At 37.2% G+C, this 27,960-nt stretch overlaps 2 protein-coding genes across 3 annotated transcripts; one reads left to right on the top strand and one right to left on the bottom strand.

Moving 5' to 3' along the window:
• Positions 1 to 515: 515 nt before the first annotated feature.
• LOC306869777 (TBC1 domain family member 8B-like) lies at positions 516 to 20,700 on the top strand. 2 transcript variants are annotated; one of them, XM_079416681.1, is made up of 21 exons: positions 550 to 815; positions 3,354 to 3,464; positions 3,556 to 3,674; positions 3,777 to 3,999; positions 5,606 to 5,846; positions 5,931 to 6,138; positions 6,742 to 6,909; positions 7,091 to 7,192; positions 7,655 to 7,805; positions 7,880 to 8,094; positions 9,021 to 9,138; positions 13,193 to 13,478; positions 13,824 to 13,950; positions 14,242 to 14,340; positions 15,023 to 15,091; positions 15,202 to 15,439; positions 15,556 to 15,621; positions 16,783 to 16,863; positions 17,283 to 17,324; positions 17,647 to 17,744; positions 18,423 to 20,700. In XM_079416681.1, the coding sequence occupies exons 1-21, from the start codon at positions 689 to 691 to the stop codon at positions 18,981 to 18,983; spliced, it is 3,450 nt and encodes a 1,149-aa protein (XP_079272807.1). In that variant the 5' UTR covers positions 550 to 688; the 3' UTR covers positions 18,984 to 20,700. The 2 variants fall into 2 exon arrangements, with proteins under 2 accessions (XP_079272808.1, XP_079272807.1); XM_079416682.1 differs by lacking the exon at positions 16,783 to 16,863 and having other exon boundaries at positions 516 to 815.
• Positions 20,701 to 23,879: 3,179 nt separating this feature from the next.
• Positions 23,880 to 24,941, bottom strand: LOC306870048 (gap junction alpha-3 protein-like; the record flags this gene model as incomplete). The annotated part of the gene is made up of 1 exon (XM_079417084.1): positions 23,880 to 24,941. The coding sequence occupies one exon, from the start codon at positions 24,939 to 24,941 to the stop codon at positions 23,880 to 23,882; it is 1,062 nt and encodes a 353-aa protein (XP_079273210.1).
• Positions 24,942 to 27,960: the final 3,019 nt, after the last annotated feature.

Raw genomic sequence — 27,960 nt, 5'->3', positions numbered from 1 at the left:
TATTAATTTAATCTGAATCAATTAACCGCAAATTATTACTTTAGATTTACTGTTCTTCGAGACTTAAATTTGTGTAATTGGCGAAATACATTTGAAGATACACAAGCTGGATTGTAATCAATGGCGTTTCATAAAATGTAACAATATTTAGTTTCTATAGAATTTTAAATATATTTAGAACGTCTTATTGAATTATTAACATTTAAAAAATGTAAACACATGACATCACTGAACTTTTGCTATTTCTTCAAACGTACTTAACCGTTACCTAGGAGAACCAGACTCTTTTTCTTTTCTTTTTTTTTCAAGATTCTCATCCCTATTTCTGAGCGATATCTGAAGGCTTTAGCATGAGCTCCAGGTAAATCCCCTGTGGGCGGTATCGTGACAACGCGTCGTAAACATATGTTGCTGTCCCTTTAAATAATTTGAAACAAACTCATGAGGTGGCGCGGGGATTATGGGAAGTGTAGTGGATCAGTTTCAGTGCGGCGCTCTCCTCTGCTCAGAGGGGCAGATGTGGAAGACTACAATCCCAGCGGCGCCGGTGTTGCTGTCTTTGGCTCAGTTTCTGTCGACGTGGGAAAAGCGGCGCAAGATCAAACAACACTTGATCCATGGGTGTATGCGCTTGAGATGATACGAGTGTCATGCAAGAGGACGCGTGTCTCTGAAAACAGATTCCAGCATGTGGCTCAGACCCGAAGAGGTGCTTCTCAAAAACGCGCTAAAATTATGGGTGACGGAGAAATCCAACGATTACTTCGTGCTGCAGCGCAGACGCGGATACGGAGAGGACAGCGGCGGATTGACAGGTAATGTTACCTGGAGCGCGCGGATATCTGTGTTCAAGCGCTAGGCATGGAAAAACCTCTGACGCCTCAGCTGATGTGTTAATATGTATCCACCTGTCACCTCTTTTTCGCCTTAAAATACACTTCAATTAATTCCCCAAACTATTGATTTTTAGTTTTAACGCCAAGTGCTTTTGCAGCAGGTCATGGGTTAATGCAGTCTTACAGACTGGATGTTTTTTGTAAGTTTGACTGTCAGTGCTCTTTTGAGTGCTGACGTCACCACTGCGGTAAACTGGCCGTGTGCATAAAGGTGCTCAAAAATGCAACATTCCTCCAGATATTATATATTTAGAAGCTGAAGTCCAAACGGGTTTAATACGGAGACTATTATTATTCAGGTAGGACTGGGCTGATGCTTCTGTGTGACGTCAGAGTGTTGTTTACTGGCACATGCTTTCTCTCCAGTGTCTTAACTGCAAGTCAAATTTGAACTCTTATCTATTAAAGATACATTCATTTAACTACATTGAATTTTACACATAAACAACTCAAATGTTTTAAAGTTTTGAGAAATATAATTATAATGATGCACATTTGCATGAGAATTAGGGTTACACTTTATTTTAAGGTGTCCTTGTTCCGGTGTAATTATACATTTTAAATACTGAGTAATATTAATTTATTACATGTGCTTACTAAATGGTTATTGTTTGGCATAGTGTTACTTGCATTTAATTATGCATAATTTATTGTTATTATAATAGTAGGTACACGTGTAACAAGAACACCTTAAAATAAAGTGTTACCTAACTCAGTATAATATCAGTAATTCTACAGTAAAAATATTTACAAGTTACTAAAATTACTTCTCATAATTGTTTCATTTATTTTTAGCTTTCATTCAGAGATTCTTTTTTATACATATATGTGTGACCCCGGACCACAAAACCTTAAAGTCTTAAGTCGCACGCTATATTTTGTAGCAATAGCCAACAATACATTGTTTGGGTCAAAATTATCGATTTTTCTTACATGCCAAAAATCATTAGGATATTAAGTAAAGATCTTGTTGCATTAAGATATTTTGTAAAAAAAATATTAAAACCTAATTTTTCATTAGTAATTTGCTTTTTTTCCTCAATATTTAGTTTTTTTTGCACCCTCAGATTCCAGATTTTGAAATAGTGGTATCTCAACCACAAATTGTCCTATCACAACAAACCATACATCAATGGAAAGCTTGTTTATTATGTTTTCAGATGATTTATAAATCTCAGTTTAACAAAAAATGTACCCTTATGACTGGTTTTGTGATCCGGGGCCACATATATACAATTGATCCACCGTTACAAATTGACAGAGAATGGAAACATATGTCAATAGTTGTAAGTTTATGGCAGGACCACAGCTGTCATGGGAAGTGGTGCTTAATTTTAAACCCAATCCTGCACTTAAATGCAGATTGGAAGGATGGCTCTACATATTAGAGAGTTGAAAGCAAACTGAGCTGCTGTGTTTTAATGCATTAGAGATTTATAGGCATTGGTCTGCTGGGAATTGTCTGCAGTGGTAGATGTTGGGTCAATGATGACAACAACTTATTAATAAACTGAACTGAGCTGGATCATGACACTAGTTTTGCAACATCGACAGTGTTATTGAGCTGAATTGAAACAATACTGGACTAAATTGAGATGAATAATGACACCATTATCTTCTGTAGAGCTGCTTTACAGCTGAAAACACTGTTATTTTTCTGTTAATAATGTAAAGCGGCTTTGAAACAATATGTATTGAATAAACCTGACTTAATAAATAAAATAAGAGTTAATATAAAATAAAGTATTAGTAAAAAGTGTCGTAGCATTACAGAGTCGCCAGCACAGAAGAATTTATGGCCACAATTGTTGTTGAGCTGATTATAGGTTTTACTCTAATTAGTGACTATTTTTTTCTTTTGGAGTTCATCACCATGGAAACCTTTGCTTCATGGCTAAGGGCCATAATTCACCAGCTTCTTTCTGAAGCAGTGCAGAGAGGACAGATTTTCAGTGACTAACATTACATTTCCTGCTAACATCCTGATGTGCATCAGAGACATTGAAAGAAGTAAATCAAGTGCTAGTCAAATCGTGTATTATTCTATATTGTTTTATCATAGTAACGTAAATGTTTTAATGGTTTTGAAAGGAGTCTCTTATGCACACATAGGCTGTATTTATTTCATCATAAAAACAGGAATATTGTGAAATACTATTACAATTTAAAATCAACAGCCATTTCTCCAGTCTTCAGTGTCACATGATCCTTCAGATATTATTCTAATATGCTGATCTGATGCTCAAGAAACATGTCTTATTATGATCAGTGTTAAAAAATTTAATGAAAACGGCTGCTATTTGTATGAATGTAATGACTACTCAATAAATGTTTCATCATTTTTAGCTGTTGTCTTTTAATATTATCAAATTCAATTGTAATTCCAACTGCAGATTTAAAGAAATATTAAAATAGATTTTGTAATGTTATGTTTATTGTTTTATGTCATTGTTTTAGGCCTGCTGCTTGGAACTTTGGACACAGTGCTTGACTCCACAGCCAAAGTCGCCCCGTTTCGCATTTTACACCAGACGCCCGACTCTCAGGTGTACTGGAGCATTGCCTGTGGTGAGAGAGATGCTGCACACAGTGTTAATGTGTATGTGAAGGCTCAGACTCTCTTCATTTAGATCCTTATATAATGTGTGTGTGTGTGCAGGAGCATCTTTAGAGGAGATCTCACAGCACTGGGACTGGCTGCAGCAGAACATCATCAGAACTCTCTCTGTGTTTGATTCTGGCGAAGACATCACCAGTTTTGTCCAGGGAAAGATAAGGGTGAGAGGGTTTGGAATCTTGTTTTTGTGTTTTGTGGTATTTTAGATGTAAGTCCCAGTCTTGCACTGTTGACTTCAGTGGTGGTATGTTGTGTTTATATAGGGTCTGATAGCAGAGGAGGGCACATCAGCTGGTGACGAGGAGGATCCTGAACGCTTCCGGGAGGCTGTGCTGCGCTTTGAGCGTCTGTTCTGTTTGCCTCAGAGAGAGAAGCTTGTGACGTATTTCTCTTGCAGCTACTGGAGAGGACGGGTGCCAAACCAGGGCTGGATCTACCTCAGCACCAACTTCCTGTGTTTCTACTCCTATATGCTGGGAAATGAGGGTTAGAAACATGATCGCATGTTTACACATAATACCACAAGCTGGCTATTTTATGATGGTTATGATGTCTGAACAATGCGTTTATTAGCAAAGAGGTTTTATAATTGTTTGGTACCAAGGCCCCACATATATTATATTTGGGATCAGTAAGATTTCTAATGTTGTTTTTTTTTTTCTTTTTTTAATGAGTCTCTTATGCTCATCAAGGCTGCATTTATTTGTTCAAAAATACAGAAAAAACAGTAATATTATGAAAAATGATTGCAATTTCTAATATTGGTTTCCTATTTTAATTTTAATTAATCGCGATTAATCGTGTCCAAAATAAAAGTTTTTGTTTGCATAATATATGTGTGTTCTGTGTATATTTATGTACATATAAATACACACATGCAGTATATATTTTGAAAAGATTTACATGTATTTACGTCTTTATTTATATTCATATAATTTATATTACAAATATAAATATATAAAAATATATATAAATATATAAAACATTTAATATATAAAAACATTTCTCTGAAATGCATATATGCATGTGTGTGTATTTATATATACATAATAAATATACACAGTACACATGCATATATTATGTAAACAAAAATTAATCTCAATTAATCGTTTGACAGCACTATTTAATATACTTTATAATATAATTTATTTCTGAGATGCTGTGCTGAATTTTCATCAACCATTACTCCAGTCTTCAGTGTCACATGATCCTTCAGAAATCCTTCTAATTTGCTGATTTATTATCAGTGTTGAAACCGTTGTGCTGCTTAATGTTTTTTTTTCGGAACCTGTGATATTTTTTTTTCAGAATTTTTGATGAATAAAGTTAAAAAAAGAACAAATAGATTTTTTTTTTACTTTTTCTAACAATATCATTACACTCATTAAGTCATTACACTCATTTTGTTTTATCCATATAACACATCCTTGCTAAATAAAAGTATTAATTCCTTAAAAAAAAAAAAAAAAAAAAAATTACTGACCCTTAACTTTTGAATGGTAGTGGATATTGTAACACGACATTTCTATTTCGAACAAACACTGTTCTTTTTAACTTTTTATTCATCAAAGTATCCTGAAAATAAAGTATCACGTCCTAAAAAATATTAAGCTGCACAACTGTTTCGAACATTGATTATATAAATCAGCAATTTATAATGATTTCTGAAGGATCATGTGACACTGAAGATGGAGTAATGATGATGAAATTCAGCTTTGCTTCACAGGAAAAAAAATTCAAAACTTTTGAATGGCAGTGAATATAAAGTTTGCATATCAATGAATATTCATTATTTAGCAACTCAGACAACTCTATTTTTTCCACATGCAAAGAGGTTAATCAATTATAACGGGACATTCACATATCAAAGTCCTAAACAGATGGCTCACCCAAAAATGAAAATTCTGTCATCATTTGCCCACCCTCATGTCATTCTAAATCTGTATGGTTTTATTTCTTCTGTGGATTGTTAGAGATATGTCACATATAACACCTTATGTGCTTCATATATAATGGTTTTGTCCTTATAAGTGTTACAGCTGGCATCTGCCAAAATCTAGTATTATTCATGGTTTGTGCATTTCTTGTTTAGTGAAACTGGTGCATCCCTGGGATGAGGTGAGCCGCCTGGAACGTACGTCGAATGTGTTGCTGGCAGAGAGCATCCGTGTGTGTGTGCGTGGAGAGGATCATTTCTTCTCAATGCTCCTGAGGCTCCAGCAGACATACCTGATAATGCAGCAGCTGGCCGACTATGCTATTTTGCGGTTCTTCGACAAAGAAACATTTAATGCTGAAAGTCCACTAGCCAACCCTCTTCACATCACGCAGAGGTGCATTAGTTTTATTATTTATTTATTCCTCTGTTACCTATTTCTTTTACTGGATGATGTCTGACTCTACTGTAATCGTTGCAGGGCTCTGGAAATCCATGCACGGAATCAGTCCTTTCGAGCATTTTTCCGTTTGCCGCAGGAAGAGAATCTTTGTGAAGTGCATGAGAGTTTCCTCTGGGTTCCATTCAGCCATGCCAATACGCTTGGAAAAATCTGTGTCTCTGAGAACTATCTGTGTTTTGCAAGCCAGGATGGGTCTCAGTGCCATCTCATAATTCCTCTATGGGAGGTGCGTATACTGCTAATTTTTCTGCAAACTGCAAAGAATGTCATGGTGAAGACTGCCCTTGAGAAAAAGAAGTATGCGTAAATTTATTGAATATGCACTTGTACTTCAAATCTTAAAAGTATATTTTTTTAAAAGACTGTACTTGCAGCTAATATAAATCAAATAATAGGCCACCTAAGTGTATTTAAAAAGAGTACACTTTCATGACGATGTTTCTCAATGCACTTAAGTACACTTACAAAAAGTGTAATAACAGTACACTTTTGATGTATTGTTTTAAAAGTCTTTTGTTATACTTTAAAGAAGTACACCATATGCTGACTTATAATAAAGAAAATGTAATGTACTTTTTGATGTACTTGCGTAATGTACTTTGTAATGTAATATTTTGTAGTGTATTTCTCAATCAAATATTTAAAGTTAATGTTTTATATTACAAATATATATATTTAAATACATGACATATAACTTTCAATAGAAATGTCAACAAAGTATATGTTAGTTTACCATAAATGCTTGTCAGAACAATTCATAAGTTTCTGCTGTTTTCTTATTTCACTAATGCTGATTTATGTGTGTTTTGGCATTAATGTATTCCTGTAGGTGTTTAGTGTGGAGCTGCCAGATCGTGGCAGTCGTGCCCTGACTGTGTGTCTTCGTGGCAAGAGAGCTTTGCGTTTTTCTGAGGTTAGGGATTTTGAGCGACTTGCTGCCACCATCCGCAGAAAGTGTGGGACAGCAGGAAGCCCCCAGCACTACATCAGTAATCCGGTAATTCCTCTACACTCCACCCACTAATATTAGAAATCATGTGTTTTGAGTATGCAAACACTTGTCATGATAATATATTTAATATCATTAAAAAATATCCTGCATTTCATGGTATGATTTTGTGGTAACTGCAAAAATGCCAGAGGAGACACTAGATTGTATGTGTGTTTTTCTCTCTGAGGATGAGGAGGGTGTTATGGTGGGGCAAAGTCAAGCCGTCAGCACTGAAGCTCTTATGAACGTCTTTCATCCACATGATGCAGAAAACCTTGACCCCAAAATGGTACAGATAACCAATATTGGTGCAATGTTAGTTTAGTAAAGATGATTAATGTAGTCAAAGCATGTGGTATACACTACCGTTTAAAGGTTGGTTGTCAATAATATTAATATATTCATTCAGCAAGGACACATTAAATTCAGAGTAGAAGTGAGAGTAAAGGCATTTATGATGTTACATAGGATTGCCATTTTAAATAAATTCTTTTTTTTCTATATATTGAAGAATCCTGAAGAAATGTATTGTGGTTTCCACAAAAATATTAAGCACAACTGTTTTCCACACTGATACGTGAGGTGTTCTTGAGCACTAAATAAGCAAATTATACTGTTTTCTGAAGGACCATGTGACACTGAAGACTAGAGTAATGACTGCTGAAAATTCAGCTCTGCCTTCACAGGAATAAATTACATTTTTAAAATATATTTAAATAGAAAACGTTTTTTTTAACATTGTGATTGACAGCTGAAGGAGCGAATGAAGGAGCAGTCATGGCAGATCCATTTTGCTGAATGTGGCCGTGGAACTGGAATGTTTTGCACCAAAAAAACACGTGATCTCATTGTACGAGGAGTTCCAGAGACTCTCAGAGGAGAACTGTGGATGCTCTTCTCAGGTGTGTGTTGTTCTGGTTGTGTGTGAGTTCATATGTGGCACAGTTTCATACATGTATGTTTGCTTGTGTTATAGGTGCAGTACATGACATGACCTCTCATCCCGGATACTATGGACGGCTATTGGAGGAGTGTATGGGCAGCAGCTCGCTAGCTTGTGATGAGATTGAGAGAGATCTGCATCGCTCACTCCCAGAACACCCAGCATTCCAGAGCGACACAGGAATCTCAGCTCTTCGCCGTGTCTTGACTGCCTATGCTCATCGCAACCCCAAAATCGGCTACTGCCAGGTAAAAACACACACGCAACATTTTCATCTCAACTAACACATGGTCTCAGAATCAAATTGTACTGTTCATAGAACATCTGATTCATCTTGCTCACAAAAATGTTAAAAAGCTTTCTCAAAACTATCACGTTTGTGATGGTGTAATAGTGTTTATGAGGTTCATGGCATAAAATCTTTGATAAATTCTCACTTAGCAAGTGTTTACATGTCAATCAGATGATCCTAGCATGTCTAAAGGCCCACTGTTTTTGCCTGATTTTGTTTAAAATGACATCTTTTGCTTAAAGTGCAATGGGGCCTTAAGTGACTGGTTGTAGCTTCAAAGTGAATCAGACTTTTGTTGGTGTACAATATGTGTATGCAACATCCTCCTCATGCACAGCATACATTATTATCTGCAAGACTAGCATAAACACAATTATTCATTACACACAAACAAGATACTGTTGTTGCACATTGCATCAATATTTGATATTAAATATTTAATATTTTCCTTGTTTTATTAAATATTTAATAAAACAAGGAAAATGAAAACCAGCTGAATCTATGGTAATAAAGAATATAAATACTCATTTAAAAATATTTCTGTGTGCAAAACAGAAAAGACTTAATTTTTTGGTAATCAAAACTTGGTGTATGCAAAGTATAAGCATGGAAAATATGTAAATTGAAGTATTCAAGGAATATGGTGAATGCATAAAATATATATATATATTTTTTGCTATGGAAGCCAAATTATTTTTGTTTATATTCAATTTGCATATACAGCTATGTCACAAACTCTTAGAGGGACTAAAAAAATATGTCAATTTAAATGCAAATTTTTCACTTTATTCACTAAAAAACTCTACTCCACTTGCACTCGTTCTAATAATAATTTAGTTTTTATATTATAACTGTATCATGTTGTTTTGTCGGTCTATCCAGGCGATGAATATCCTGACGTCTGTGTTGCTGCTGTATGCTAAAGAAGAAGAGGCTTTCTGGCTGCTGGTCACTGTGTGTGAACGAATGCTCCCAGACTACTTCAACCGTAGAATTATTGGTATGTGTGTGTGTGTGTGTGTGTGTGTGTGTGTGTGTGTGTGTGTGCGCGCAAGAGAGCTGGTTATACACATCTCATACCCGCGAAGTGATTGAATCATCTCAATAAACTGGCAGGCTGCCATTGGTGCCAATGGCGTCGTAATAAGTACTTAAGTACTTCCTCCTATTCTGTCTGTAATTAGTTGTGTCTGTAATTATCTGTGCCATTCTGTTTGTTGCTGCTTGGGGCAGTTTACTCAATCTATTTATTTTTGAATACAGTGTAAGATAATATGTAATGTAAAGGGAAACAGTTTAATTTAGCTCAAAGGGAATCATTTATGATTTTATAGGAAATTTCAGAATCAGAATCAGAATGAGCTTTATTGGCCAAGTATGTTTACACATACAAGGAATTTGTTGTAGTGACAGAAGCTCCACAGTGCAACAGAAAGACAGCAACAGGACAGGACACAGGTAATAAAAACAAAATAACAAGAAATAGCCAATAACCAATGTACAAAGCAGCAAAAAAAAAATACACAATATGTAATATATAATATAGTCGACTCTATGTACAGGTCATACTTTCTGCCCCTTATCTTCCAAGCCAGCCCGTACCACCCCTTCTGCCCCTTGGCTATCTGATGTTCTCCAAAAACATTGTTCTAAACTCAGGGCTGTGGAAAGGGTATGGCGCAAATCACAAAATCCTACTGACCTTAATTTATATCGATCACTCCTCTGGGACTTCTCTGCTAATGTTTCCACTGCTAAAAAGACATACTATCATGACAAAATTAACAATTCGCCTAACTCTCGCATGCTTTTTAAAACATTTTCCTCCCTCCTTTGTCCTCCCCCTCCTTCACCATCTCTAACACCTGATGACTTTGCCACTCTCTTCATTAATAAAATTACAAACCTCACTGCACAATTTTCCACACCAAAATCTATCAAACACATCTTACCAGCAAACATGCACTCGTTCACATCCTTCTCTCCACTCTCTCAGGCAGAAGTCTCTAAACTCATCCTTTCCAGTCATCCTACTACCTGTCTGCTTGATCCTATTCCATCTCATCTCCTTCAAGCCATTTCTCCTGCAGTTGTACCTGCACTCACTCACATCATTAACACATCCCTTCACACTGGAATTTTTCCCTCAGCATTTAAACAGGCTCGTATAATTCCACTTCTTAAAAAACCCACTCTTAACCCAACTCTTTTAGGGAACTATAGACCGGTTTCCCTTCTTCCTTTCATTGCAAAAACACTTGAACGAGTTGTGTTCAACCAAGTCTCTGTCTTTCTCACACAGAACAACCTCCTGGACAGTAACCAATCTGGCTTCAGAAGTGGACATTCAACCGAAACTGCCTTGCTTTCTGTTGTTGAAGCCCTAAGACTTGCAAGAGCGGCTTCCAAATCTTCATTACTTATCTTGTTGGATCTGTCTGCTGCTTTTGATACGGTCAACCATCAGATCCTCTTGTCAACCCTATTGAGAAAGGGCATTTCAGGAACCGCACTCCAGTGGTTTGAGTCTTACCTCTCTGATAGGTCCTTCAAAGTATCTTGGAGAGGTGAGGTATCCAAGTCGCAATATCTAGCTACTGGGGTGCCTCAGGGCTCAGTTCTTGGACCACTTCTCTTTTCTGTCTAAATGGCATCACTAGGTTTTGTCATTCTGAAACATGGCTTTTCATATCACTTCCTGATGATCCGACGATAGCTGCTCGCATCTCGGCGTGTCTAACAGACATTTCTTGCTGGATGATGGGCCATCACCTTCAACTCAACCTAGCTAAGACAGAACTGCTTGTAGTTTCAGCTAACCCATCGCTTCATCACAATCTCAGCTTCCAGTTAGGCTCATCTACCATAACTCCTTCAAAAACAGCCAGAAACCTTGGAGTTGTGATTGATGATAAGCTGAATTTCTCAGACCACATTGCTAAAACTGCCCGGTCCTGCAGATTTGCATTATACAATATTAAGAAGATCAGGCCCTTTCTCTCGGAACATGCAACACAACTCCTTGTTCAGGCTCTTGTTCTGTCCAGACTTGACTATTGCAATGCTCTCTTGGCAGGTCTTCCAGCCAATTCTATTAAACCTCTACAATTAATCCAAAATGCCGCTGCAAGATTAATCTTTAATGAGCCAAAAAGAACGCACGTCACACCTCTGTTCATTAATTTGCACTGGCTACCAATAGCTGCTCGCATTAAATTCAAGGCATTAATGTTTGCCTATAGAACCACCACTGGCTCTGCACCCCTTTACCTAAATTCATTACTTCAGACTTATGTGCCCTCTAGAAGCTTGCGTTCTTCAAGTGAACGACACATTATTGTCATCCCAAAGACACGCAAAAACACTTTCACTGACTTTTTCATTAACTGTTCCCATCTGGTGGAATGACCTGCCCAACTCAATCCGAGTAGCCGAATCCTTCGTCAAGAAACGGCTAAAAACTCATCTGTTCCATCTTTACTTGACCCTCTAACTCTAGCACTTTCTATTCTAATTTTATTTTATCTATATGTCTTTTTATTTTTAAAAAATAAAATAAAATAAATAAATAAATAATAATAATAATTATCTGTACTGCGTTAGGCTAACCAAGGCTTGTAATAGCACTTGCACGTTGTTGCTCTTTTGTTGGTTTTGATTGCTTCTTATGTCCTCATTTGTAAGTCGCTTTGGATAAAAACGTCTGCTAAATGACTAAATAAATAAAAATTAACCCTCGCATTGCGTTTCTCAGTGAGGCTAAAATTTATATTAAATGCACCAGCTCAGCAAAAATCTGGGGTTTACGTGCTTGCGTTGCCTTAAGGGATTCCCTTTTGCCGTCATTGTTGCAGGAAAGGGTGTTTCCCAAGATTGTCTGACAGTTCAGTGGTCGTTCGTAGTGATGCCTACTCCCGACAAAATGGTTTCAGAGTCAATTGCTAAGTTTGAAGCGGGTGCAGTCGAACTGGACTTTGCGGCAAACTGAACTTTTGCACACGAAACTCTATGTAAAAAAAAGAAACTAAAGTAAAAGAATAAAATGAGGCAACGAGACTAGGTGGTTTTTCTTCTCATCGTGGTAGCAGCTGGCGTGCAGGCCGAAGCATGCTGGAATGGCGCTCAAAGAGCAGCGTCAAAACGCGGTGGCAAAAAGCAAACAGAGAACAGAGAGAAGAGAAGAGATTTGATGGTGTCCTGAGTTTTTTAACTCTGCTTTTGGACCCCTCCCAACTGGTGTGTTGACCAATTAGACCTTATCTTAGCTAGGGGTGTTGCTCTGTTTCTCCCAATACATAAATCATGTATCAGTCACATGGTCCGAATTTTACACGCTCTTGCAAAGTATACTTTTGGATGTGATTTCAATAACCAGAATATGATACATTTGACAGAATTAATTGAAACGTTTTAAGCAAAAAGATTCAAATACACACATACTAAACATGAATATGAACTCTTAGGCCGTTCAATTAAAAAGACATACATAATATGTGATTAAAACATGATAGTCTAATGTGTGGGTTACATACATTAAATGGAGTTATGCATAGAAATCATTAGTTGCTCATAAGTCCTTTTTAGATGATTTTAGGTGCATATGGAAAAGACAGTCTGTGTAAGACATAGGGACATGTTCTGTGAACAAAGGAATTTCAGTCTGGTCTGTGTTCTATGTGGGAGAAAAGTCAATTTAAGAAAGTCTGTAGCTCGTGATTTCTATCACAGATCTACATGTGCTGGTCATGCGGTGCATCTCTTTGACCATTAATCTTTATTACTTGCCCCAAATTTGAGGATCTCCTTCCTGCGTTGGACTTATCAATAAGTATTCTTTTGTCTTCATGTTGCAAGCTGTTTTGTGAGAGAGGCTTGCTGGTTAGGCTTTCTTCAGACGAGCTGGAGCTAGGAATCTGAGTTTTGACGTCCTGTTGGGCCTCTCTGGAATTTCCTATCCTCATGTTTTATGTTCTGATCGAATCTTAAATTTGTCTGATTCAGTCTCTGATATCCTACAACAGTATTATTCATGTCTCAGTGTGTGTGTATTCCAGGAGCCCTGGTGGATCAGGCTGTGTTCGAAGAACTGATCCGTGAGCATCTAACCCAGCTGACCGAACACATGACGGACCTGTCGTTCTTCTCGTCAGTGTCGTTGTCATGGTTCCTGACTCTCTTCATCAGCGTACTGCCAATAGAGAGTGCTGTGAATGTTGTCGACTGCTTCTTTTATGATGGTATCAAAGCCATCCTACAGCTTGGCCTTGCTGTCCTGGACTACAATATGGACAGTCTGCTTTGTTGCCATGACGACGCAGAAGCTGTCACAGTCCTCAACAGGTGATTGGAACGTTGTCCTTTTAACATGGCCAAAGCATGATCGTAGCAAGCTGTGTTGTCATTGTTATGTGCAATATAGAATTAAAAGGGGAAATTTTAAACTGAAAAGGTGTCACAAAAATGTATTTACATATTATATCATATTATATTATATTATTGAAAGTAACATTCTTCCATGCTGTGTGACTCATGCAGCAATGCAGGAATGATCGAACTCAAGGGTGTCTTTGGATGACAAGCTGCTGTTTAATTGTAAACAGCATCAACTTCTTTCATTTTTGCAGTGGATTTTTTTTATTTTATTTACAAACTTAACCTGTATTTACATCTGATTTTATCCTTCAGGTTTTTTGACAGTGTCACAAATAAAGACAGTCCCCTGCCAGCTACTGTACAGCAGGCATCTGCAACAGCCAATGACAAATCAATACAAAAGGTTGACATCAGTGATCTCATCAAAGAGGCATATGAGGTAAAGCTACACACATTTATAACAATCACTCTAAAAGTGACTAATTAAATTAATCTGATGTCTTTGTTAATGCTTTGGAAATTCACACCTGTTAGTGTACTCATGGTGACAGATTTTATAGGAATGTAAAATCTGAATGTGCAATGAAAAGGTGTAAATTTGTTCAGCACTTTCAAACTGGTCAGTTGCATGGAATGATGCAAACCCCCCTCTGACAGGAGTTCTGTGGTCAGCAAACTGAAGGTCTAAAATAGACGGTTGCTCAGACTAATGAAACTTTTTTTATTTCAGAAATATGGAGACATTCGAACAGAGGAAGTGGAAAACATGCGGAAGAGGAACAAGCTTTATGTCATTCAAACTCTAGAAGACACAACAAAACAAAATGTAGTAAGTACAAAAGCCATGCTGTATACACCTTAATTTCATATTATAATATAATTTAATGTAATATAATATAATATAATAATAAACTAAGCATTAAAATTAACAAAAAAAAAAGAAGATACAGTATATGCATTTGTAGGTTATAGATTTTGATGCTGATTATCTCATTTATAATGGACAAAATAGAAGCTGCATTATAAAGCCTCATGCATAGAGTTATGTGGTTTCATCCCAAATTTGATTTTGAAAAGTATACACTACCGTTCAAAAGTTTAGGATCAGTAAATTATCTTTGAAGAAATTAATTTGACTCAGCAAGGATCCATTAAATTCATCAAGATTCATTTCAAGACATTTAAAAATGTTACAAAAGATTTCTGTTTCAAATAAAAGCTGTTCTTTGATTTCTGAATAAAATATTGTCAAATATTTTAAATTGTAACAGTATTTCACAATATTAATGTTTTACTGTATTTGTGATCAAATAAATGCAGCCTCGCTGAGCAAAAGAGACTTCTTTCAAAAGCATTGAAAACTCTTGGCGACCCAGAACCTTTGAACGGTAGTGTAATTTGCATAATTTGTAATCGTAATTTTTTTTTCTTTACACATTGTTTGCACATACAGTGGCAGTAAATATTATTGATGTTTGATTGTCTGTAATTTTTGTGTCTTATTGCTGCAGCTGCGTGTTGTTGCTCAAGATGTGAAATTCAGTGCTGCTCAGCTGGATGAGCTCTACATGCTTTTTAAGGTGAGTTACGCTAATAAATTTGTGCACTTCAGTGCCTGAAGGCCTCAAAATGCTGTCGCTGCCACACAAACTGTTCAAGCTTGTGTCTTTTGACTATTTGTGTGTTATAGAAGCAGCACTTTGTGAGCTGTTACTGGTCATGTAGTCCTGCCCTGCAGAACCATGACCCCAGCCTGCCATATCTGGACCAGTATCTGCTGGATCAGTTCCAGTTTAGTTGCCTGTTTAACCTCCTGCAGCCGTGGACCACACACACGCATGTGCGCTCGCTGGCACGATCAGCCTTCCGGCTTCTGGACGAGAACGGAGACGGACTTGTGAACTTCAAAGAGTTCATATGCGGTCTGGGTAAGATGAGCCAGCCCTGAACTAAACTGACTGCCCTTTGTCCTTTCACTGCAGTACATAGCAGCTTTCCTTTAACCTGCCAGATTCATTCAAGAGTGTGTGTGTGTGTATTGCAGATATCCTATACAACAGATCATTCACAGAAAAACTCAAATTTCTCTTCAAACTGCACCTTCAACCAGGTAAATTAATTTTATGAACTCTGCAACTGTGCCATAAAAGTTTAGTGTGAACATAAGATAAGGTTACACATGTATATGATTAATCTTTGTACCGTATATCTGTCCCATCTACAACCCTAAGCAGTCTGTTTAGCTCAGTAACTCTTAATCTGTATATCTGACCCATGTATAACCCTGCATAATCTATATGTCTAACCTATCTATAGCTCTCTATAATATTTAAATCTAACCCTTCCGTAACGTCTGATCATCTATGCAGGGTAATAATCAAATAACTATACAGCTCTAATACCCTATTTAATCTGGTTAATAATTAATGTTTTATTTGCTATAGCTTCTCAAACGGGTATTTGAGAAGTAATATTTAAAGACACTATAGAAAATAAAAATTATTATTATTATAAGTCGTGACGTATTGTCAAGTATGGTGACCCATACTCGAAATTGGTGCTCTGCGTTTAACCCATCCAAGTGCACACACACAGCAGTGAGTAGTGAACAAATGCACACACACACACACACACACACACACACCGTGAACACACACCCGGAGCAGTGGGCAGCCATGCTGCAGCGCCCGGGGAGCAGTTGGGGGTTCGGTGCCTTGCTCAAGGGCACCTCAGTCGTGGTATTGAGGGTGGAGAGAGCGCTGGACATTCCACCTACAATTCCTGCCGGCCGGGGGCTCGAACTCGCAACCTTTCGATTACGAGTCCGACTCTCTAACCATTAGGCCTATATATCTCTCTTATAATCTATATATCTGCCTATGAACCTGTATAATCTATATCTAACCTCTAATTAACCTTCTCCTCATTGTTTGCTTTACTTATAAGTTTAACATTTTGTTAGTTATTAGATGCTTTTTTTTTTTTTTATCCAAAGGAACTTAAAGTACATTTAGTATTGTGGGATTTGGATTTTGGATCACTAGCCTGGATCAGTAACTGCTAAAATACCAGCACTTTATCTAAATCCCCATCACTCCTGATGACGGTGATAAGTTTATGTAGCATGTTTGTGTGACTGTGCATTTCAAAACAATTGGCAGTTTTAACAAGTGCAGATTTATCCATAACTTATGATCATGACTGACACTTTTTTTACTGATTTGAATAAAAGTAGAATGTGTGCATACATGCATATTTTGTGTTTCTTCAGGGACCCAGGAGTGTAAGATTTTACCATCATCTAGATTTTTTCCTCCGGCTGAAGATCATTCTTTCTCTACTCGTCTTTCTGGTCAGCTTCTACTGCTTTCTGTGGCTCCTTGTGCCTCTTTTCTTTTCATTTCATTCATTCATTCATTTCTTTCTTTATTCACTTATTCACATTTCTTTTCACTCTTTCTTCTTTCGTCTGGGTGTGTTATAATGTCCCTGTTTTTGGGGGGTTTTTTGTGTGTGTTCCTATTTGTATTTTTAAATGTTTGTTTTGTGTGTAGCATTTAAATTTGTGTTTAAGAGGGACTTATCTCACCTAACTGCCAAAAAGCTTTGATTTCAAGAAACACCTCATTTTGGTGTTTTACAAGAAGGAGAAGCTCAAAACCCTGCCCACCCCGAAAACCATATAGACTATGTGTATGCATGTATATCTTTTCATGCATGTGAATGTCTCTTTGTTTCGTGGCTGTACATTTTTTCCTCTCTTCCATGTAGACTCTGCAGAGGATGGAGTGATCAGAAAATGTCCAGAGAGAGGTGAAATATTCATCCCTGTCCTCTAATCATGTTCTCTTTATCATATCAAACAATATCACAAATAAACCATGACAGTGTGGTCAGGGTCACCTTGCAATGACCAAATGACTGTGCATTTTTGCTTGGCTACTTGACAAATAAATATAATATATTTATTTGACATAAAATATGTATTTGAGTTGAAAAGAGATCGATTGCCAGACACTTAAGTCAAATATAGTTTAAATTTTCAGAGTATAAATTTTCAGCACAGAATGCTATGATTGAATCAGAATAAAGTAGTCTAGGGTACTGTTTAAAAATCTTGTATTTTGCCCCTCAGGTCGTGCTAAAGTAGATCTGCAGGAATATCTGAAACAGTGGCAGGAAGACTTGCAGCGGAGAGAGGAGAATATTAGAGATCTACCCAGAATTAATCAGGTACAAACACACATTTAAGATCCGGTGAGAACTAAACGGGTACATAAATCTGAAATATCTTTGTTTCATTTGTTAATGGTATTATATGGCTTTGTCCAACCATTTAATTATGACTATTAATTACTCACCCTCATGTCATTCCAAACTTGTAAGACCTTCGTTCATCTTCGGAACACAAATTATAATATTTTTGTTGCATTACAAGAGCTCTCTGACCCTCCCATAGACAGCAAGGATCCTTTCACGATCAAGGCTCAGAAACATAGCAAGGAGATCATTAAAATAATCCATGTGAAATCAGTGGTTCAATCGTAATTTTACGAAGCTACGAGAATACTTTATGTGCGCAAAGAAAAATAATTACTTTATTCAACAACTATTCTCTTCTGCGTAAACCTATAGCGTCATTTTGGACAGTATCACATACGTAAACAACGTATCCGCGTGCATACGTTGTTTACATATGTGATACTCTCCAAACTGACCTTGTTCAGAGCAGTTCTATTCCTGTTCTCTGCCATAGTCTGTCTGCTCTCACTATCCTGAACACATACAAACTCAAGTGGAGACTTGTCTTATTTAAGTGTAATAGGAATGTTGCCCGTGGTAACCCCCATTTCTGACCACATTTAAGCCATATAAATACATTAATTAAAGACACTATCGACTGTGTTCCAGGTGCAGTTTATTGGTTTGACGAAGACTCTGTACAGTGTGTTCCATGGCACCGAGGAGGAGGAGAGTCTGTACCGCGCCGTGGCGCGAGTAACCAGTCTTCTGCTGCGCATGGAGGAGGTAGGGCGGAAGCTACAGGAGAGCAGCCTGCAGAAAACACCCCAAAGTACACCCACCAGCACCGCTCAGCCGGAGACCTCTCCAACACTACCCACCAGCCCTGAGACCGAAAGCCTCGCTGAGGGTGAAGCCAACCAAACCGAGTCTCCGGCCAGTCAACAAGAAACTGCCCCGTCCCACTCTGACATTACCCCGACCTCAACCTCGCGTCCTTCCACGCCCACCAGCAGTCCCACCGGAACCAGCAGCCCCGTGTTGGACACGCCAACAGACACCCCCAGCTCGCCCTCTGCGGTCAGAGACGGGGACTGGAGTTTCTCCTTCGAGCAGATTCTTGCGTCTCTCCTGAATGAACCATCTGTCGTTCGCTTCTTCGAACGGGCCGTTGACACGGATTCTCTGATAGCACACGCACGCAAAAACCAGCTTAAAGACGCACACTAACACACTATATCAGAGCAATCACAGCAAAACACTGCCCTAAAAGCCATAAACCCTCTCCCTTCCTCTTTCTCTTTTTCTGTGCGACTTGTACAGGTCAGTGTTTGTGAAACACTTATGTCCGTTACAGATGAGGAAATCGTACAAATCAAAGGGACCCAAAAAAAAAAAAAGTTGGAAATGATTCAGATTGCACACAATGAAGAAAAACAGGTATTTTTATGTAATATAAAAGATTAGTGTTCAATGTTATTTGTGTAATATAAATGATTGGTGTGAGATATTGTGATATAATGTAGATGAAGGTATTATGATGTAATATAGATGAGCTATTATATTATAAATAATAGTATAAATGGCACGCGTGATTTGGGATGATGGCACGAAAAGGCTTTGCCTGCTTTATCCATTAATTAACCTCGAAACTGTTCACATGCACGATGTCTGTCAGTCCCAGCCTGACCTAACGCACGTAAGCACATTTAGGACCACAAAAGGAAGGATGATTCTAAGGGAAATCAAAACGCTATGCTGTTGAACTGCTAATGGCTGAAAAAATTCTATTGTTTGAGAATTCATTCAAAATATCTTGTTCCATAACACATATGTCGCCTTACTCGACTGAGCTATGAAATTATTTTGTTCTTTCTGTAGAGGCTTGATTAGGAATGCCCAGAATGGTTATGCTAATGAGGAGGCGGAGTTTAGTCCACATCATATCACATTCCACTGCACTGAAGGTCTGCATTATTCCAGATTATAGTTGTGTAATTCTGATTCACTGAATGTGTTTGTGTCTACAAACCGAAACCTGTGGTTTATGCCTTATTAGTTTTTGATTCAGGACTTCAGTACGATCACAAGTGCTTCCATTTAATGAAACCTATTTCATCTTTAAACATTTTTCGCAATCATTTTGGAAATTAGTTTCAAAATATATTTGAATTTTGACATAAAACAAGACGTATATTTTCTGTCATTATTTTACAGATTAAAAAATATCATAGAGAACATATTGAAATGCTTTAACAAGAAAAATATTTAGAACTGTTGCGCTGTAAATGATATGCAAAGTGTATAAGTAATTTTTCTGTCACTTCATGTATTCGAAGCTGTAAGAAACATTAAGTGATAAATCACTTCACCTGTCATGAGTTGTTGTATGATGCTTAAAATGGACAAGTGAATATGCAGAATTTTTCTTAATTTTGAATTTTGTGTAAATGTTGAGAGCTTGTGGTGATGAGTGCAAGAAAGGGAAGTTGGTGTTTTGTGGTTATTCTGTTTGAAGTTGTGTCAGGTCTGCACCAGCTAAACAAAGTTTATCGTTCAGTGTGTAATAAAGTAATTATGTTCTTCTAAAGCTAAAAGGCAGAGTAGGAAGCCATAGTGCGTATTTTCGATTCAATTGGTTGTTCATCTAATGTTGTTTTGGTTTTGTATTCTTGCACACTAACCACAAAGTCCATAGAAATACTTGCAGAAGGAGTTGCATTGAAAGATAAATTATCAGTATTGCATCTCAAGAGTTGCACTCGTACTGTTCTTGCTGAACATTTGATGTTTGCTTCATGTACTTCAGGGTAATAGTGTGGTCGTTTTGATTTTTAGTTAAATTTTTAGTTTTTTTGGCTTAAATATATAACTTTGTTACAATCTGTTTGTGCCTCATAAACTGTCACATTATGAAAATTTTATGATAAAATAAAATGTATGAAGAAAGGATCTTCCCTCTCTTTTTCTCTCTATCTTTAACGTTGTTATAGGAACATGGGAATATCAAGCTAAACCTTCTGGTACTCTTGAGAACAATATAAGCAGGACGCCCACAGTGCTGTCAATAGTGTGATCAATCCCAACTGCAGGCATGCAGACAGCTCCCTGCTGTGATCTTCTTCAGCCTTTGATAAGTCACGTGAGGAAGGTTACCTAGGCTAATTTATGACGGTCATGTTGGCACAGCTTGACATTGTGTCCTCTGACCCTTGCCACTATGGCAGCACCTGTTGTAAGACATGCACACACTTTTTCTTAAAAGGGGGAGATTGTAACCTGGGTCTTGACTTTGACAGTACATAACCCTTAACCATCGAAAGTGCTGATCATGAATCCCACTTTTCGTTTTGATTTTGTTATAAGCATGTTCTAGATCACTTCAAAATGAATATGTAATGACAAACATTGAAGATGAGCAACAAAGCTGTAGATTTATCATGCAACACATGGATTCCACACAAAAGAAATTCATTTAGCTCAATAATTTGTATAACTCTTTTCCATTGACTTCCATTCAGATAGAAAAGCCTTTGATTCCCAAATCTGGATGCATCTAGTCGCAAGGAAATGGAAGTACTGGCAGATATTTTCTTGTTTTGACAGATTATTGGAAAAGAAAAAAAACTTTGTTGTTGTTTGGAATTTGATATGTGTAAATTGGGGAGGGACAGTCACAGGTTTAAGAAGATTAAATTATTGGAGAAGTCCAGCATACAACACCAGAGAGTCGGCAAATCGGAGTTAGGATATTTTAATTAAGAATTATGAGGTAAATAATAGTAATGATAATAAAACATGCATGAATAGTTCACTCACAAAACATACATTTAGAAAATAGGGGGCATTTTCATCTCATGGAAGCTTTAAGCAGAGGTTGTAGTGTCCCTTTGGGAGAAGGTCTCTGGTCATGCAGCATTTCAAAATGTAAAAGTTACTATGTTTCAAAACTTTGGATACCACCTTATTTTTGCCATAAGTGCGGGCAAAGAGCCATTTGTAAATTTAATGGGCCTGGCTTCTGATGTCATCCACTTCCAGCTATTTTAGCTGTACAAAACAGCTCACTTTGCTGCTTGATATTGCAAACTGGTGTGTCTTACTTTAATATTAGCCTATATATTATTTTAATGTATTAGTTATGAATACACTGGTTTGTAATGCAAACAGTTTTACCATTAACTGCACTTTGTTATTCTTGTCGTTGTTTCTTGGTTGTGGCTAGAGGGGATGCAGCAAAAACCGGAAGCTAACAATAAATTTCATTTTCTACCTATTAGATTTTGTTTTATTAACATCCACACCTACTCCAACCCTAAACCTACCCCTTACAATAATGCAAAAACAGTAATTATTGTTGTACAGTGTGAGAAAAATTATGCTATATTGATGTGCGCATGCCCAGTATTTTTTGCTGTATCCCTTCTAGCCTTAACCTTGTTTTATTCCCGACAGAGGCCAATGTACCGGAAGTCTCTAACATCCACAGAAATATCTTACTTCCATGTTGAAAAATAAGGTGGATAGTGAGCTTCCCAATAAAAGTAAACACTTCACATTTTATTATTCCAAAGTAGTCTTTTGAAAATATCTAATCTTTTCTTTTGAAAATATCTAATCTTTCATCTGTCTTCTGTCAGTTTGAAAATGTATACATATTCATTTCACGAGATTAGTGTATGTATCTATTTATTTATTTATTGTGTTTATTGTCTGTGAGTATTAAGTTATTAGCTTAGCAACATGCTAACATGAGACACTTTGTGCAGCGCATGAGTAACTCTTAATGGAACTCTAGCCTATTTCAAATCAGTCACTTTTGAGGCTCTTTTTGGGTCAGAATAATGCTGCTTTTGAAGGACAGTTGACAGCAAGAGAGCTCACAAGGTTTTGGAATGGAGCTCGAGAGGCAATAACAGCCCATAACCCATCAGTAACACTTTTTGGATCTGCTGAAATACTTTTGGCAACATCTTGAGTCAATCTGTATTATTGCCCAATGTAACAGATTTAGCCAATCCGTGCTCCTTCCCGTCCGTCTGCCAGACCTGTCTCAGGTTTCAGACCGGACAAACACACACATACAAAGTGTCTCTGGGCACTCATTTCAGCTCTCTAAGAATAGTCTCCAGTGTTTATTTAAGAAATGAACACACACGTAGCAACTTTGCTTTATATCATTCATGTTTATATGAGAATGTGTGGATGGTACATTCATACAGTGCTGGTTCTCTGGTTAAAAACATTTAAACAGGCCATAGACACACTGTAAACACCTGGTATAGACAGTCAGCCAAGTCTATAGATGATGTAACTGTTGTAAACTGTTGACTTGTAAAATGTGATTAGTGTTGCCACTGAAAAAAAATAAATAAATTTGTTTTCCTCCACAGTCAGTTCCGCCTAAAAAACTCACTAAATTAAAACTTTCACATTTTACCCGTAAGTCTCCTAAGTATTTTATTGTTGGTAATTGAAAAGCATTTTTAATTAATTTTAAGTGATCATCCCTATGAATCATCCCTATGAATCATCCCTTTTCCGCCATGTTTTGGCAAATCATGATTATGACATATAATGTTGAAATTATGTACTAATCATAATTCTGATATAAAAAGTCAAAAATATGAGATCATTTCATAATTAAGACATGGAAATCAAAATGATGACAAAATGTCTAAATTATAAGAAAAATTTATAATTATGACAAAATTTGTCACAATATGAAAAAATTGTCTCTTAGGCTACGCCATGACTTGTATTTCATAATACCCTTGATGCCATAATTCTGACTTTTTATGTTATAATTATGACTTATTATAATAATGTATTATTATGTCTACTTTTTGTCTCTTTTTGACTTACCAATTATGATTTATCAAAGCAAAGCTTCCATATGATTTAGTTTGATTCAGTCATCAATCTTTACAATTAATGATCAAGTTATTGCAATGTTCCCACAAAATGATTTCAAGTAAAGCCTCAAATCCAATTTACATTCAGACTCCCTGATTCTGATATCACTCTAAATGACACTTTCATTCTCGTCATGTGCTCAGAGCCTGTGAGCAAAAGAGGGAATCTCTTGTGTTCAGGAATCAGCAATGAAGTCTTGTTTGCATCTGGTCAGATTTTGAGGTCATCCATCCTGGTCTTGTTGTTGCTGTATCGACTTGAGTGGCTGGGCCTGCGCTGCTGGCTTGGTGATCCGGGGACAGAATTTGCTGTTTTGCTGATCTTGACATCTGCAGCGTCTGGTTTCCCGTTGCGCTCTACAGCCATGTTCTCGCGGTTCTGTTTATAAACAGAGCGGCTGCTGTGTGGCGGGAAGGTTCCATCGGGTTCTGAGAGATTGAAGTGTGGCTCTGTGGGAAAGGGAGACGGAGGTGGTGCGTGAGGTGGAAAATACGGGTAGTTTGGCACAAAGGGAACCACTGCATCTTCACTGGGTGCTTTAGATTCAGTGTCGCAGACAGAATGAGAACGCCTGTATCGAAGACCCTGGTGGCATTTGGTGAAGCCCAGGTGGTACATCTCCACCAGGTTGAGCAGCAGAGAGACACAGGCCACGGCCAGCATAAATACGATGAAGATGGTTTTTTCTGTAGGTCGTGAGATGTAGCAGTTGACAGTGTTGGGACAGGGCCATCTGTTGCAGGTGTACAGTGGCTTGAGCTCGAATCCATACAGGAAGTACTGTGCCACAATGAAGCCCACCTCAAACAGTGTTTTGAAGACGATGTTGAAGACATATGTGCGTAGCAAGACTCCCTGCAAACGGATCTTCCCCTGTTCGTCACGTATGGGAGCTTTTCCAGATTTGGTGCTCAAAAGTGCCTGTTTGTCCGTTCCGCCTGCCTCGTTGTGTTTTTGTTTCTGCTCCATGCGCACCAGGTGCAGGATGTGGCCCAGGTAGATCAGTGTCGGAGTGGAGACGAAGATGATCTGAAGCACCCAGAATCGGATGTGAGAGATCGGGAAGGTTATATCATAGCATACGTTCTGGCAACCAGGTTGTTTGGTGTCACAGGTGAAACCGGACTGCTCATCGCCCCAAACCTTCTCTGCGGCAGCACCGAGCACGAAGATACGGAAGATGAAGAGTACGGTGAGCCAGACTTTGCCCACCACCGTGGAGTGTTCCTGGGCGCTTTCCAAAAGCTTCCCAAGAGAGTTCCAGTCTCCCATTACTGTTGTGTGCCCACCTGCAAATACACATAAAAATATATGGATACACCAATTTTAATTAAGCTGCAGATGTGAACATTCTACATTAATTAGTCTGAATAATAATAGGCAATGGTTATCTAAATTTAAAAAAACATGGTACTTATGTATTAACTTTTTCTTAAATTTAGGTCCAAAAAGAAAAGAAAAGAAAAGGTCCAGCATGTATCAACACACACTTTTACTAAATGTGGATATTCTAGACTTCTATTGAATATGCAGTATACATATAGCTTAGTTAAAAATACCATAACCTAACCGTACCAGAAAACTTTTGAAAATCTTTGTAAATGAGGACATCCTCAAATCAAGGTTTTTGTCAGATTTAGATTAATCCTGAGTACAAATTTATCCCCAAAATATGGTTAAGTATTTACACATATATTATTAGAGGGGTGGGTTGGAGGTTTTTTGTCATGTTTGAGGGATGTGTTTGGTCATGTGGTCCTGAGGTTTGACTGACATGTCTTCATGCCTGAGCATGACCTGAAACAGGTGGACATACTCGACCCCTACACACACGCACATAAGGATCTTCCAACACATTTCCTACAGCATAATGTCTGTTAACAGATCATCTTAAAGTAACCAAGCGTCTTAACTTTTCAAACTTTTTAATCCTATGGAGCCCAAAAATGATGCTGCACTTGTGAAGGGGCAGCTATATATTTTATGTATAGAGTAAAAAAATTATATTATAAATATGTCTCAAATATTACCAGGAGATATCTACTTTCCAGATCATATCTAATACAAAATATTTACTTTGTATTAGGTTGATCTTTTTATATCTTACTTGTGAACAAAACAATTAGTGATTTGATTAAATAATTTTCAAATAATTTTCTGTTTAGAAAACTAAAATGAAATTCAGTTTTTTTTTTAATATATATATTTTATTTTATAAATTCATTTATTTTTTGCTGCATGTTTCTTTGAACAATTCTGGAGCTTGTCCCTGGACCTTAGTTTGAAAACTTTGGCCTTTATGTATATAGATTCCACTAATAAAATTCTAAAAGTATTTTACCATTATATATGAATCTAAAAACCTCTCAGATGAGCTTTTGTGTTTATTTAGCTTAGCAGTTTCACACTGAAACACACACAAATTCTGTGAAGAACATCAAACAAGTATTTCTAAACTCAAATATACACCCTTTCTCAGATAATCACCCAGACACACTGTGATTAGTCATTCACAAATAAATACACACACAGTCATATATGAATTATCACATTAGTCATAATACTAAATATAGGATCCTTTTTGCTTCCCAGAATCGGATGGATCTGGCAATATTTTCAACCATTATTAAGCCATATATTTCATATAAATCCATAGATTGATTCATGCTGGCAAATGAAAGGAATCAAAAACTGTTAAAAGTGAATACAAGACAAAGAGTCTGAAAGGGTATTAAATTGATTTCATTCTGATAGATGCTATTCCTGTGCTGTCTTCACTCAGTTTGTGTATCGGTCTGTGTGTGTGTATGGGAGTGTATGAGTCAGTTAATTATATAGCTTGAGACTCACCTTTCTTAAATGTCCAGAGTTAGAATGATCCCCTCATACATAAATACTAATAAGTCTACAAGTCTGAATGCAGTGCTGTACTTCTGTCATACATACACTTTCTTCTGCACTCCAACACTGGCTCAAACAGAAAGAGAGAACTGCCCCATACAAATACACTGTATAGATGTGTGTGTGTGTGTGTGCATTTATGTGTGTGTGTTGGGGTTAATTTTGGCAGGGAACACAATCCCTAAGGAGAATTTTGAAGAGTGTACCACCTGCCTTGCTTCTCAGAGCCTCCCGGATGAGTGACAGCTGTCAGGACCAATGGCAGAGCTCACAGGACACAGTCAGTTAGGCACATACATTCCTCCCTTTGAAGGAAAGCGGCTGAAACACAGTCTCTTTTTGTCTTTCTGTTTTTGATTTTCCTTTTTTAAAGTGTCTTTAGCACTAGATGGAGAGCAAACAGAAGTTAAAGAGCAAGAAGTAGACAGGAGGCAAGACTGTGTCCCTCTGCTTGTATTTGATATGCTATAATGGTCTGACTGAGGACAGGGAATTTTTTACACTCTCTAAGCCCAGGTAAACTGGACTGGCTGTTGACAGAAGACCCATGACTCAAAACAGGTTTGTAAAATATTTCATTCATTTTTTTCTGATTCGCTAATAAGTGGGATGGTATGTATATAGGCTATTATATTATTATGTATCATTGAAATATAAAGGAATAAACTGAAATGCTTATTTCACTGGGGTCACATGGAATCCATCTAAAAGAACTGCATTGGTTATTTTATTTGTTTGTTTGTTTGTGTGTGTGTGTGTGTTTAATAATGTAATAAATATTCAATAATCATGCCACTGAACCTGGTGACCACTGTGGTAAATGTAGGTCAGTCCAAATTCTACTAAATAAATAGGCTACTATAAGTAATTTTAACAACAGATTAAAACAGCTGTCCTTGTAACATAACAAGTACTTTATCAAAAAGGTATGATCATTATGTCCATGAACAGAACATTACAAATGCTGGTTCAGAGAGACTGCAATAGTGTATAAAATCTTTACAGTCACTGCGGTCTTTTGGAGCTCTAGCGCCCCCAAGAGTTAATGCCCTTTACAGACCTACAGGTAAAGCAAAATAAATCTCGAAATTTGAAGAGTATAGGCTACTTGTGCAATCAAGAGACTAATTACTTTAAAACATTTGTTTGACACACATGATTTTTGAAATAATACAAAAACCATGTCTGAATTCATAACGAATCTGAATTTTGATGTACTTGGCAACACAAGTTCTGAGACGTTTGTGGAGAAATAAATATGATAGCAATTTTCTGACAGTTTCTGGATGCTTTTATGTAAGTTAAATTGTATTTTATCATACATTATCTATCTACTGCAGTGGTCCTCAACAGTTTTGACTCCAATGACACTTTTGTCTGAGACTATATT

This window comes from Barbus barbus (genome assembly GCF_936440315.1).
Source record: "Barbus barbus genome assembly, chromosome: 5".
Classification (NCBI taxonomy): Eukaryota; Metazoa; Chordata; class Actinopteri; order Cypriniformes; family Cyprinidae; genus Barbus; species Barbus barbus.
This window is presented reverse-complemented; position numbering and strand designations above follow the sequence as displayed.